The 12,790-nt window shown below is 42.9% G+C and overlaps 1 protein-coding gene across 1 annotated transcript in view; it reads right to left on the reverse strand.

Moving 5' to 3' along the window:
- Positions 1-400: 400 nt before the first annotated feature.
- drc2 (dynein regulatory complex subunit 2) overlaps positions 401-12,790 on the reverse strand; it is a 40,705-nt gene continuing 28,315 nt past the window's right edge. The window contains exons 5-9 of the mRNA XM_084316847.1: positions 10,406-10,544; positions 7,068-7,253; positions 1,600-1,818; positions 1,068-1,220; positions 401-962 (exon numbers count right to left, since the gene is read on the reverse strand). Of these exons, the coding sequence (XP_084172973.1) occupies positions 678-962; positions 1,068-1,220; positions 1,600-1,818; positions 7,068-7,253; positions 10,406-10,544 (982 nt within the window). The 3' untranslated portion in view covers positions 401-677. The remainder of the gene's footprint in view (positions 963-1,067; positions 1,221-1,599; positions 1,819-7,067; positions 7,254-10,405; positions 10,545-12,790) is intronic.

Genomic DNA, 12,790 nt, shown 5'->3' on the forward strand with positions numbered 1-12,790 from the left:
CACTACAGTGTGTGTTGTACTACTGTGTGTGTTGTACTAGTGTGTTGCACTACAGTCTGTCTTACTAGTGTGTGTTGTACTACAGTGTGTGTTGCACTACAGTGTGTTGTACTAGTGTGTGTTGCATAGGGCTGTACCGAATGCTTCGAAGCTTCGATCATAATGTTGACATTCGAATTTTTTATAATTTTATTTTATTATTATTATTTTTTTATCTGTTTAAACCAATGGGGGTTTTCTTCACAGTTGCAGTTAAAGATTAGGCTACACTAATATTATACTATTTTTTTTTTTTTTTTTTTTATTTATCCTTTATTTATCCAGGAATGTCCCATTGAGATACAAGATCTCTTCTTCCAGGGAGTCCTGAAGACGTCACCATCACTTTCATACCAACCGTGCCCTTATTGGATTATTTATGTTGACGAAACTGATGAGTTATATTCATTAAAGAAAGTTGATTTAATAAAAGAAAAAGACTCATTTAATCAGATAATCACTTTATTCAAATTGAGGATTTAGTTTGAGAATTATTTTTATTTTTTAAGTCGATTTTTTTATAGACATTCGAAGCTTCGTTCGAATACTTCAATCGAAGCTTCGAATGTTAAAAAATTACATTCGGTACAGCCCTAGTGTTGCACTACAGTGTGTGTTGCACTACAGTGTGTGTTGTACTACAGTGTGTGTTGCACGATGTGCGCGGCCTCCACGACGTTGTGGCGCTGTCTCTCCGTGGTGGCGGATGACGCTGCCGCCAGGGCTGGTCGGGACACCATGAGCAGGGAGTTGCGTTGTCGCAGGACGTCGTCGCTGACGGAGATGCCGTCCAGGTACTGACCCAGGAGGCCCTGCAGCTCGCGGTTCTTCCCGGCCAGGACCTTGCGCTCTTTCTCCAGGCAGAGGCGCTCCAGCAGAACCTTGTTGTAGCGCTGCCAGAACCCATCCAGGTCCGGATAGTCCTGCAAGGGGGGAGAGTCGTAAAGTAAAGTGATGAACACTTTTAAGTTTGAACACAATGCTGTTACTTTACACACACTGTTACTGTAAGGTGATGACTTCTGTACCTTTGCCAGCTCCTCCGACGGGGGCTCCATTGTGTTACGTTTCACCTGGCTCTGCTCCTCGGGGGTGAGAGAGGACACGTAGAACGGCAGGACTTTTTCTCGCTCTGTTTCCAGCACACGGCACATCTCACCCTGATGTAAGATCCTTTCCCCCTGGATGACACCACCGAAGAAGACGCAGGCATAGTATAGAGGAAAAGGGTCGATGTTAAACAACCTAGGGGTTGATTTCATGGGAAACTAAGCAACTGTGAAATATGATAAAATATTAAACTGTATTGTTTTCTCACTCTACAATTATATCTTAGATCTATACCACTCTATAGCTCAGACTCTTAATTCCGTGGCTTTCACCGGCCGCCATTGAGGTGTCATCGCTAGAATGTTCAGTTCTCATCATTCTGATCTCGTTTGTGAGATTGTATCCTTGAAAAGGGTTGGCGGGTGTACATATCTGAATATAAAGTTAGGCATACTGTATCTGATAAAACCTTCGACATCGGGGCAAAAACTACCCGCGTTGAACAAACACCTTAGTAATAATGTGCTGCAATTCCTTGGCAGCGGCGTCGCTGTAGACTGTGAGGTTAATCAGCCGGCGCCTCTCTGCCTTACGAGTGTGAATCAGCTGGGCTTTGAGGTGGCCGGTCTGCAGGGTCACCTCCTCCTTGGCGACCCTCAGCTCTTCCACCTCCACGTCACACTCCGTCTTGCTGGAGGTCAGCTCGGCCCTCAGCATGGAGATGACAACCTGAGAGGAACAAACGTGTTTTTACACCTTCTAAAAACAAAGACACTCCAACCCCTGCATCACTTCACATCTGTACACACCTATATATTAGTATTTTTATTTTGTATTATTAAATTATCATTTTTTCTCCGACTTGTCTCTAAGCTGTCTCCCTTTCTCTGTAGTATCCCCACCATGTTGTCATTGTGAAAGTCCATGTACTGTGTCTGTCCATGGACTGTGTTTGTCATGCTCCATAATGCAATGTCTGTAAAGTGCTTTGAGATACCTTATGTAAGGCGCTATATAAAATAAATGTATTATTATTGTAGCTGAGGGGCTACACAACCCCGACTGTATTTAAATAATGAGATTGACAAATACTAAATTATTAATTAACCAATATTAAATGTACACAAAATGGCGGACACTATTAAATGGGAGGGGACAGGGGTACCAGGTTGAATAATCACATTTAATGTGTAACATAAACACAAATGTAAATAAATATAAACAACAAATATAATGGGGTTAATACAATTTTCTTATAAACAGTACCCTAATTATTATAAAAATTTTATATATATATATATATAACAATGTCCGAATGAATTATGATTCCTAAATTAATGGTACCAGGCCGTTGGAGCTCTGAATGGAGGTGGGGGGTGGAGTGGATGATGACGTCCGGAGGAGAAAAATGAGGGCGGAGACGACGATCTCTGGAGTAGGTCTGGAGTTCCTACTCCAGAGGCTGATGTAGACAGTAACCGTGGAAGACCGTCGGGTAGTCGCTGGATATAGAGGGGGTCTCGTACGGACCGGGTTCCCACAGTCCAAAACGCCCGAGCTTCGAGTAACGGTTGGTGCGTTAGCCCTTTATACTGGGGCTAACTAGCAAACAGTCCGTTGGTTGCTATATGAGTTCAACCGCAACCAAACTCAGTCTAAACGTCTCTTCTGTCTCAGTTACCCTCTGCACGTCGCCGTCGGCAGATCGATGCGGGAGTATGGTATTCCTCCTCTCCCTTGGCGACACCACACTAACTAATAACGGCACTAACGTTATGTGAGAATGCTGTTCATTGACTACAGCTCAGCATTCAATACCATAGTCCCCTCCAAACTCATAGCCAAGCTCAGGGACCTGGGCTTAAACTATGACCTCTGCCAGTGGGTCTTGGACTTCCTGACGGGCAGACCCCAGGTGGTAAGAGCAGGCAACTGCACCTCCTCATCCATCACGCTCAACATAGGGGCCCCCCAGGGCTGTGTTCTTCTGAGCCCCCTCCTCTACTCCCTGTACACACATGACTGCGTGGCACAGCGGAACAACAACACAATCATCAAATTTGCTGATGACACAGTAGTGGTGGGCCTGATCTCTGCCAACGACGAGAGGGCCTTCCTGGAAGAGGTAGAGAATCTGTCACAGTGGTGTCAGGAGAACTGCCTCTCCCTGAACGTCAGCAAAACAAAAGAGATGATTGTGGACTTCAGGAGGTCGGGGGTCAAGGACTACAGCCCCCTCAGCATCGACGGGGCACCGGTTGAGAGAGTGAACAGTTTCAAGTACCTCGGAGCCCACATATCCGAGGACTTGACATGGACCACACACATTGACAGTGTTGTGAAGAAGGCACGACAACGCCTCTACTTCCTCAGGCGCCTAAGGAAGTTCCAAGTCAGTCAGAAGATCCTTAGGAACTTCTACTCATGTACAATCGAGAGCATCCTGACTGGCAACATCACCTCCTGGTTTGGGAATAGCACTGCACAAGACCGTAGCAGACTACAAAGAGTGACACGTTCAGCCGAACGCACAATTGGAGGGGGGCTTCCCACCCTCCAGAACATTTACAACAAGCGGTGCAGGGGGAAGGCTAAGAGAATCATCAAGGACTCCAGCCACCCGAACAACTGCCTCTTTGAACTGCTGCGGTCAGGCAAGCGATACCGGAGTCTTAAGGCAAGCACAGAAAGACTCAGAAGGAGCTTCTACCCCCAGGCCATCAGGCTGCTCAACGAACAATAAACACTATGCAGCAACCATCAAATGCACACAGCACACACATCCACACGCACACACTCACTTTAAACGGGCAACTCACTGCAGCACCCACTTTACACACTTTAGAACACCTAAACACACTTTACACTTTATATTTATTGGTAAAGGATTTGCACTACAACTCGCACACCTTACTGTAAATTGTACCTAAATTGTACCTCATCCCATTTTTGCTCTGCACTATATAGTATTGTATATTAGTACATTGCATAGTATATTGTATATTGTATGGTAACTCAGTTACTTCTATTCTGCATCGAACATTGTACATATGTCTATACTGAACACTGTGACCTCTATTTTCACTTATATTTTACATGCTATACTATTTTTATTTTTATTTCATACTATCTTGTCTAACACAGTCTCTGGAGCGAAACAGTAAGAAGCATTTTGTATAAAAGTATTCTGTACTTCTGTATGACAACTATTAAAGAAACTTGAAACTTGAACTTGAACTAACGTTACCCCCACAGCGCGGTAGCAAAACACCTCTCTCTCCTCACTTTTATTCTCCCACTAACGGTATCTTTTTTCTCCGTTCAATATGTGGTGAGTGGCTCACGCTGTATATACAAACATAACTACCTCACATAATGAAGACCATGGAGAGGTTAGTCCTGGAGCAACTCCGCCCGGTGACCAAACCCCACCTAGACCCACTCCAGTTCGCCTACCAGCCCCGACTGGGGGTAGAGGATGCTGTCATCTACCTGCTGAACCGAGCCTACACTCACCTAGACAAGCCGGGGAGCACTGTGAGAGTCATGTTCTTTGACTTCTCCAGTGCTTTTGATACCATAAGGCCTGGGCTGCTGGGTGAGAAGTTGGAGGCGATGCAGGTAGAGGCCCCCCTGGTGTCCTGGGTTGTGGACTATCTGACGGGCAGACCACAGTACGTGCGCCTACGGAGCTGTGTGTCAGACAGACTGGTCAGCAACACCGGGGCCCCACAGGGGACAGTCCTCTCTCCCTTCCTCTTCACTGTCTACACCAACGACTTCCACTATCGGTCAGAGTCCTGCCACCTTCAGAAGTTTTCTGATGACTCTGCGATAGTGGGATGTATAAAGAACGGTGACGAGAGGGAATACGGGGAACTGGTAGTGGACTTCGTCACATGGTGCGATAAAAATCACCTGCAGCTAAATGTGGCAAAGACCAAGGAACTGGTTGTGGAGCTGGGGAGGAGGAGGAGTGCACCTGTGACCCCCGTTTCCATCAGGGGAGTTGATGTGGACATGGTTGAGGTGTACAAATATCTCGGTGTGCACATCGACAACAAACTGAACGGGTCAAAACACGCAGAGGCACTGTACAAGAAGGGCCAGAGCCGACTCTACTTCCTCAGAAGGCTGAGATCCTTCAATGTCTGTACAAGGATGTTGAGGATGTTCTATGAGTCGGTGGTGGCGGGCGCCTTCTTGTACGCTGTGACCTGCTGGGGCAGCGGACTGAGAGCAGGGGACACAACCAGGTTGGATAAGATGGTCAGGAAGGCCAGTAGCGTGGTTGGGGTGGAGCTGGACTCCCTAGCGAGGGTGGCGGAGAGGAGGAGCCTTGCTAAGCTCCAGGCCATCAGGGAAAACCCCTCCCACCCACTATACACAGACTTGGCTGACAGGAGGAGCATGTTCAGTGCCAGGCTCACACTACCCAAATGCAGCACTGAACGGCACAGGAAGTCCTTCATTCCAACAGCCATCAGACTATACAATGCATCACTGTGCCTCACTGAGCACAGAGTGGCAGCTCCATAGTGGCCTCCAGGCTCCACAACAGGGGGCAGCGACTGCTGCTAGACATTGACCTAGGACTAATAGGAACCCAAGGAGGACAATAACACTACCTTAGGCATACTGCACCTTATGTGGATACTGTGATACTGTGAATAATGTATATTTCAGTTAGTTAGATAGTAAATTATAACACTACCTGATGCATACTGCACCTTATGTGACACTGTGGATACTGTGAATATATATTTCAGTTAGTTAGATAGTAAATTATATTGACCTATTTGTTTACACTGCTTGTGTTGTTTTTACTACCTGTACCCCCCCCCCCCCCTTCCCCCATGCTGCTATGATGCCTCTCAGTATATTTTTACTGTATTTATTTACTGTATATTTTATTCCATTTTTATTCTATTTTACTCTACTCTTATCCTAGGCAACTTGATTTGATTTGTTTTATTATTCTAATTCGTGACCGGTTCTGTCTAAATGTTTAAATGTTGAGCGATTTGCAGTGTCAAATTTCCCACGGGATAATAAAAGTATTTCTATTCTATTCTATTCTATTCTAACTAACGGTAACTTTCTCTGTTCCAATGGGTGCGCGCAGCGCGTGATACAAGGAGCATACAGGCGAACAATAAAACACTATCAGGTCTACAGTAAATATATATCTTATATAAATAAAACAATATATATATAGAAAATAATAAACTTGGACTTTAAGTATTAATCTGGACCTTCAGAACAATTATTATTATTATTACATGCAAGTCTAGACACGATAAAGACAAGTGATACTGCATCTACATCTACGTGATACGTCGCATGCAATCAGGGGTGTAAAGTACTTGAGTAATTGTAATTCGTTACATCACACACACAGAATACCCTGAAGACTGGCAGGAGCACTCATTCAAGGGTACTACGTCTACAACTATGCTTGCACCTCATGGTACCAAAGCACCTCAAAGGCGCTAAAAACAAAATTACAAACATCTCAATATGTCATTATGATATGTCATAAATGTATAGATGTAGCAGTACTGTCTATCTGTATGTCGTGTATGTCATATATGTTATGATTAATTGAAAATGGGGGACCCTGATGTAAACAAGACGAAAGTCTTTCTCTGGTCTGCATCCCCTTAACAATTGTGTGTATTTACTGTACTGTACCCATTCTGCAATCTGTTAATAAAGTTTTCAATCAATCAATCAAAAACTTAAGTACTGTTTTGGGGGTTTTGTACTTTACTCAAGTATTATTAGGTTTGTATACTTGTACTTAAGCACATTTAAAAGTAGAAACTTTTTTACTTTTACTCAAGTGTGTTTTTAGCCAGATACTCTGACTTTTACTTGAGTACGATTTTGAGACGTACCCATATTTTCACTTAAGTATAATTTCTGGGTACTTTTTACACCCCTGCACGCAATACAGGGCGCACTCTTTCACTGACATGCATCTTATGCAGCTTCTTCTTCTGCGTGGCGATCTCCTGGTCGTGGCGCTGGATGTATGCACGCTGTGACTCGAATTCTCCAGTGGTCTCATGGTGCTTCTCCTTTGCCTCCTTGAGCTGAGTCTTCAAACCAACACGTACCGCTTTCTGCTGGCACTCCAGTGCCTTCTTCTCCTCACTGTTCTGTTGGCAGGAGGTGACAGATTACAACCTTTCACTGCCACACTACCTAGGAGTTAAATCACCATGGCTACTGTCATAGTGTCCTAGGAGTTAAATCACCATGGTTACTGTCATAGTGTCCTAGGAGTTAAATCACCATGGTTACTGTCATAGTGTCCTAGGAGTTAAATCACCATGGGTACTGTCATAGTGTCCTAGGAGTTAAATCACCATGGTTACTGTCATAGTGTCCTAGGAGTTAAATCACCATGGTTACTGTCATAGTGTCCTAGGAGTTAAATCACCATGGTTACTGTCATAGTGTCCTAGGAGTTAAATCACCATGGCTACTGTCATAGTGTCCTAGGAGTTAAATCACCATGGGTACTGTCATAGTTTCCTAGGAGTTAAATCACCATGGGTACTGTCATAGTGTCCTACAGTAGGAGTTAAATCACCATGGGTACTGTCATAGTGTCCTAGGAGTTAAATCACCATGGTACTGTCATAGTGTCCTAGGAGTTAAATCACCATGGTTACTGTCATAGTGTCCTAGGAGTTAAATCACCATGGCTACTGTCATAGTGTCCTAGGAGTTAAATCACCATGGTTACTGTCATAGTGTCCTAGGAGTTAAATCACCATGGTTACTGTCATAGTGTCCTAGGAGTTAAATCACCATGGCTACTGTCATAGTGTCCTAGGAGTTAAATCACCATGGTTACTGTCATAGTGTCCTAGGAGTTAAATCACCATGGCTACTGTCATAGTGTCCTAGGAGTTAAATCACCATGGTTACTGTCATAGTGTCCTAGGAGTTAAATCACCATGGGTACTGTCATAGTGTCCTAGGAGTTAAATCACCATGGGTACTGTCATAGTGTCCTAGGAGTTAAATCACCATGGTTACTGTCATAGTGTCCTAGGAGTTAAATCACCATGGGTACTGTCATAGTGTCCTAGGAGTTAAATCACCATGGTTACTGTCATAGTGTCCTAGGAGTTAAATCACCATGGGTACTGTCATAGTGTCCTAGGAGTTAAATCACCACGGTACTGTCATAGTTTCCTATGAGCTAAATCACCATGGTTACTGTCATAGTGTCCAAGGAGTTAAATCACCATGGGTTCTGTCATAGTGTCCTAGGAGTTAAATCACCATGGTTACTGTCATAGTGTCCTAGGAGTTAAATCACCATGGGTACTGTCATAGTGTCCTAGGAGTTAAATCACCATGGGTACTGTCATAGTGTCCTAGGAGTTAAATCACCATGGTTACTGTCATAGTGTCCTAGGAGTTAAATCACCATGGGTACTGTCATAGTGTCCAAGGAGTTAAATCACCATGGTTACTGTCATAGTGTCCTTCAGTAGGAGTTAAATCACCATGGGTACTGTCATAGTGTCCTTCAGTAGGAGTTAAATCACCATGGGTACTGTCATAGTGTCCTAGGAGTCAAATCACCATGGGTACTGTCATAGTGTCCTAGGAGTTAAATCACCATGGGTACTGTCATAGTGTCCTAGGAGTCAAATCACCATGGGTACTGTCATAGTGTCCTATGAGTTAAATCACCATGGGTACTGTCATAGTGTCCTAGGAGTTAAATCACCATGGGTACTGTCATAGTGTCCTATGAGTTAAATCACCAGGGGTACTGTCATAGTGTCCTATGAGTTAAATCACCATGGGTACTGTCATAGTGTCCTATGAGTTAAATCACCATGGTTACTGTCATAGTGTCCTAGGAGTTAAATCACCACGGTACTGTCATAGTGTCCTATGAGTTAAATCACCATGGGTATTGTCATAGTGTCCTATGAGTTAAATCACCAGGGGTACTGTCATAGTGTCCTATGAGTTAAATCACCATGGGTACTGTCATAGTGTCCTATGAGTTAAATCACCATGGTTACTGTCATAGTGTCCTACAGTAGGAGTTAAATCACCATGGTTACTGTCATAGTGTCCTAGGAGTTAAATCACCATGGTTACTGTCATAGTGTCCTAGGAGTTAAATCACCATGGTTACTGTCATAGTGTCCTAGGAGTTAAATCACCATGGTTACTGTCATAGTGTCCTAGGAGTTAAATCACCACGGTACTGTCATAGTGTCCTATGAGTTAAATCACCATGGTTACTGTCATAGTGTCCTACAGTAGGAGTTAAATCACCATGGTTACTGTCATAGTGTCCTAGGAGTTAAATCACCATGGCTACTGTCATAGTGTCCTAGGAGTTAAATCACCATGGTTACTGTCATAGTGTCCTAGGAGTTAAATCACCATGGGTTCTGTCATAGTGTCCTAGGAGTTAAATCACCATGGTTACTGTCATAGTGTCCTAGGAGTTAAATCACCATGGGTTCTGTCATAGTGTCTTAGGAGTTAAATCACCACGGTTACTGTCATAGTGACCTAGGAGTTAAATCACCATGGGTACTGTCATAGTGTCCTAGGAGTTAAATCACCATGGGTACTGTCATAGTGTCCTAGGAGTTGTTCCACTATTCACTGTCTATGGAGCAACTCCAGGATTTATCTCTTGATGACATCATCCCTAGTCTTGTCTCTCTTGTTCACCTCGAGGAGAGACTTCACATTGAGCTGTACACCAAGGTGGCAACAGCATGGAGCAACAGCAACAGCAACAGGGTTGGTCACAATACTCCATTCCATTAATTAATCTAGGAATTAATGTTTGATTTTCCTTTTTTCTTTTTCTCTTTGCAGAGTACCTTTACCAGTAATATGGATATTTCAAAGACCAAAAGAAAACAGTCTTGCCATCGCAATACAGAGAAATCCATATAGCAAAAACAACCTTTTTTCTACTTTAGGGTTGATTTTCCATTTAACCCTTTCACTACCACACTACAGAAGGTTAACCCTTTCACTACCAAACCACAGACGATGGTAGTGAAAGGTTAACCGTCTGTAGTGTGGCAGTGGAAGGATTAACCTTCTGCAGTGTGATGGTGAAAGGGGTAACCCTTTGTAGTGTGGTAGTGAAAGGGTTAACATTCTGTAGTGTGGTAATGAAAGCGCTAACCCTTTGTAGGGTGGTAGTGAAAGGGTTAACCTTCTGTAGTGTGGTAGTGAAAGGGTTAAGCTCAATATTAGAAGTGTTTGTTACAAACGTGTGTCATTTAGTTTGTATGCTGTCATCTACCCTGTTTATGATCTCGTCCCTGGTGCTCTGGTATTCCTGCTGGGCCAAGCCCTCCAGCTCAGTGTAGCACTGCTCCATGTTAAAAGTCACAGCTCCCAAGTAGGCATCGGCTTGCTGGTGCTGAGTCAAGACCCTCTCTCTGAAAATATTCAGATTCAGATTCAGATTATTTTTTGTCACCGCTTTCTTGAGATGCGTGAGATGCTTGTTTTTCCAAGCTCCACAACCGTAGAAGGTTTGTAAACATAGTACACAACGTATATTCTATCTATACAAACTATAACTATAAACTATTACACTATACATATAAACTATAACTATAAACAAAATAAGCTATAAATAAACTATAAACTAAACATAATACACAATGTATGTTATATCTATACAAACTATAGAATATACGTTGTGTATTATATTATGTTTATTTTATAGTTTATTTAATTTATATAATAATATATGCATGTAAAAGCACAAGGGGTGCAGACATGAATGAGTCAGAGTCTTGAATGAGGGTCATCAAAATAGAAGCCGGCTATTCTCAGACTCAGTACTTGCTCCACAATGGTGATCAACTAAAAAAACACCTCAATCAATATCTGAAATGAATGTAATAAAATGTAAATGTAAATGAATGGGAAAAAAAACACTAACCTTCTTACTGTCTTCTACTATCATGCACTCTTCCACTAAATAATCTTCCTTGCCTATATTACCTATACCTACTATACTAATATACAATTATTATTATTATTATTATTATTATTATTATTATTATTATTATTATTATTATTATTATTATTATTATTATTATTATTATTATTATTATTATGTCTCTACTACTATGCGCTCAAGACTGTAGCACCCGAGTTAACACACTGTTTGATGAACATTGTTACTCAGTTGAAAGAGTTGTACCCTTCCTGCTGACTTGTCGTACAGAACCTGTAACTGGCCGTAGCCAGCTATGAGGTCACCGAGGTCCGGACCTCTGTACATTTTTTTTTTATATATATTTTTTAGAAAGGTCACAATATAAATGTACAGTCAGGAGTTGAAATGTCCGGTAATGTCTGATGTTTGGCAAAGGTACTCCCCCCTGCATAGCTACAGCACTACTTGGTCGCTTCTGCCCAGGGGACATACAGGTGGCTTTGCTTTGAACTAAAGTTACTTGTTCAAAGCATGCACGCTCTTGTGACAGAACAGCAGTGACAAGCCTGTGCTGTGGGCTGGACTGGTAATCTGGCATACTGGACATTTTCCCGGTGGGCCGACGCGCCATTGGGCCGTTATAATTGATTTATAAAAATGTTTTAAGTTTGGTCAACGACCGGCCCACTACTAGGCTGGGACAGCGGCCCATTGGTACCGACTGACACTGGGCTGGCCCAATCACATCTCTTACTAAGCCCCCCCCCCCCCCCCACTAGGCTGGAACAGCGGCCCATTAAGCTGGCCCAATCACATCTCTTACTAAGCCCCCCACCCTCCTCTCTCACCTGTTTCTCGTGTGAGAACAGATGCTGCTTAGAACGAAAAAAAAGATGGATAAACAGAAGAAGCGTAAAGGGGGTGCGGAGAAATTCGCTGCGATATATATTTTTTTAATCTAGAGGCGGATCCTGCCAAATGTAATAAAATAACAGACATGTTTGCTGCAGCTTCAACGTCATCACCCACAGTAGTGCAGCAACAGCCTCAGGTGGCCCATTGCCAGGCTAGTGGTCTCTCAGTCAGTCAATGTCAAATAGTGCAGCATAAGCTATTGCCATTGTTTTTGTAGCTAATGCAGTTAACTAGCTAACGTTATTTTGTCAGCATCGCGTTGGCTAAGCTAAGCCCACATTGCTGTGAGTGACCTAGGTCCATATTGTATCATCATAATATTATTAACCTGTTAATCTGTAGACCGTTTTCGCCTAAAGGTACATGCCTAAGTAAATGGAAGATTGCTCCACTTCTGCAAGGTCAATTAGCATGTTCTTGGTATCTAGGAACATCTAGGGACCTGGGGGTATTTCCAGTGTCAGAAATATTGTGTCTGTTACTAGTAATATTGTGTCTGTAATGAATAAATAAATTATGATTAATTATGATTTATGATTTTGATGATGATGATCAAAAATTGATATGGGTAGGAGAAAATGCTCACTGAGCTCATTCACCACCTTATTGAGATCATGTGTACAAAAAATCTAAGAGAAAGAAAGCAATACGCTTGGACCAGCACTCTCAGATTTTGGTAGATTTAATCGCAGCCTGAAACAAACATGTTTCGGAACTGTAATGTTCCTTCTTCAGTGTTGATGGCTAGCCAATCAACTGTGCTGGTCCAAGCGTATTGCTTTCTTTCTATTATACTCGACGGGATTTCAGCACCCAGTG

The sequence above is a fragment of the Notolepis coatsorum genome (assembly GCF_963971535.1).
Source record: "Notolepis coatsorum genome assembly, chromosome: 6".
Taxonomy (NCBI): Eukaryota; Metazoa; Chordata; class Actinopteri; order Aulopiformes; family Paralepididae; genus Notolepis; species Notolepis coatsorum.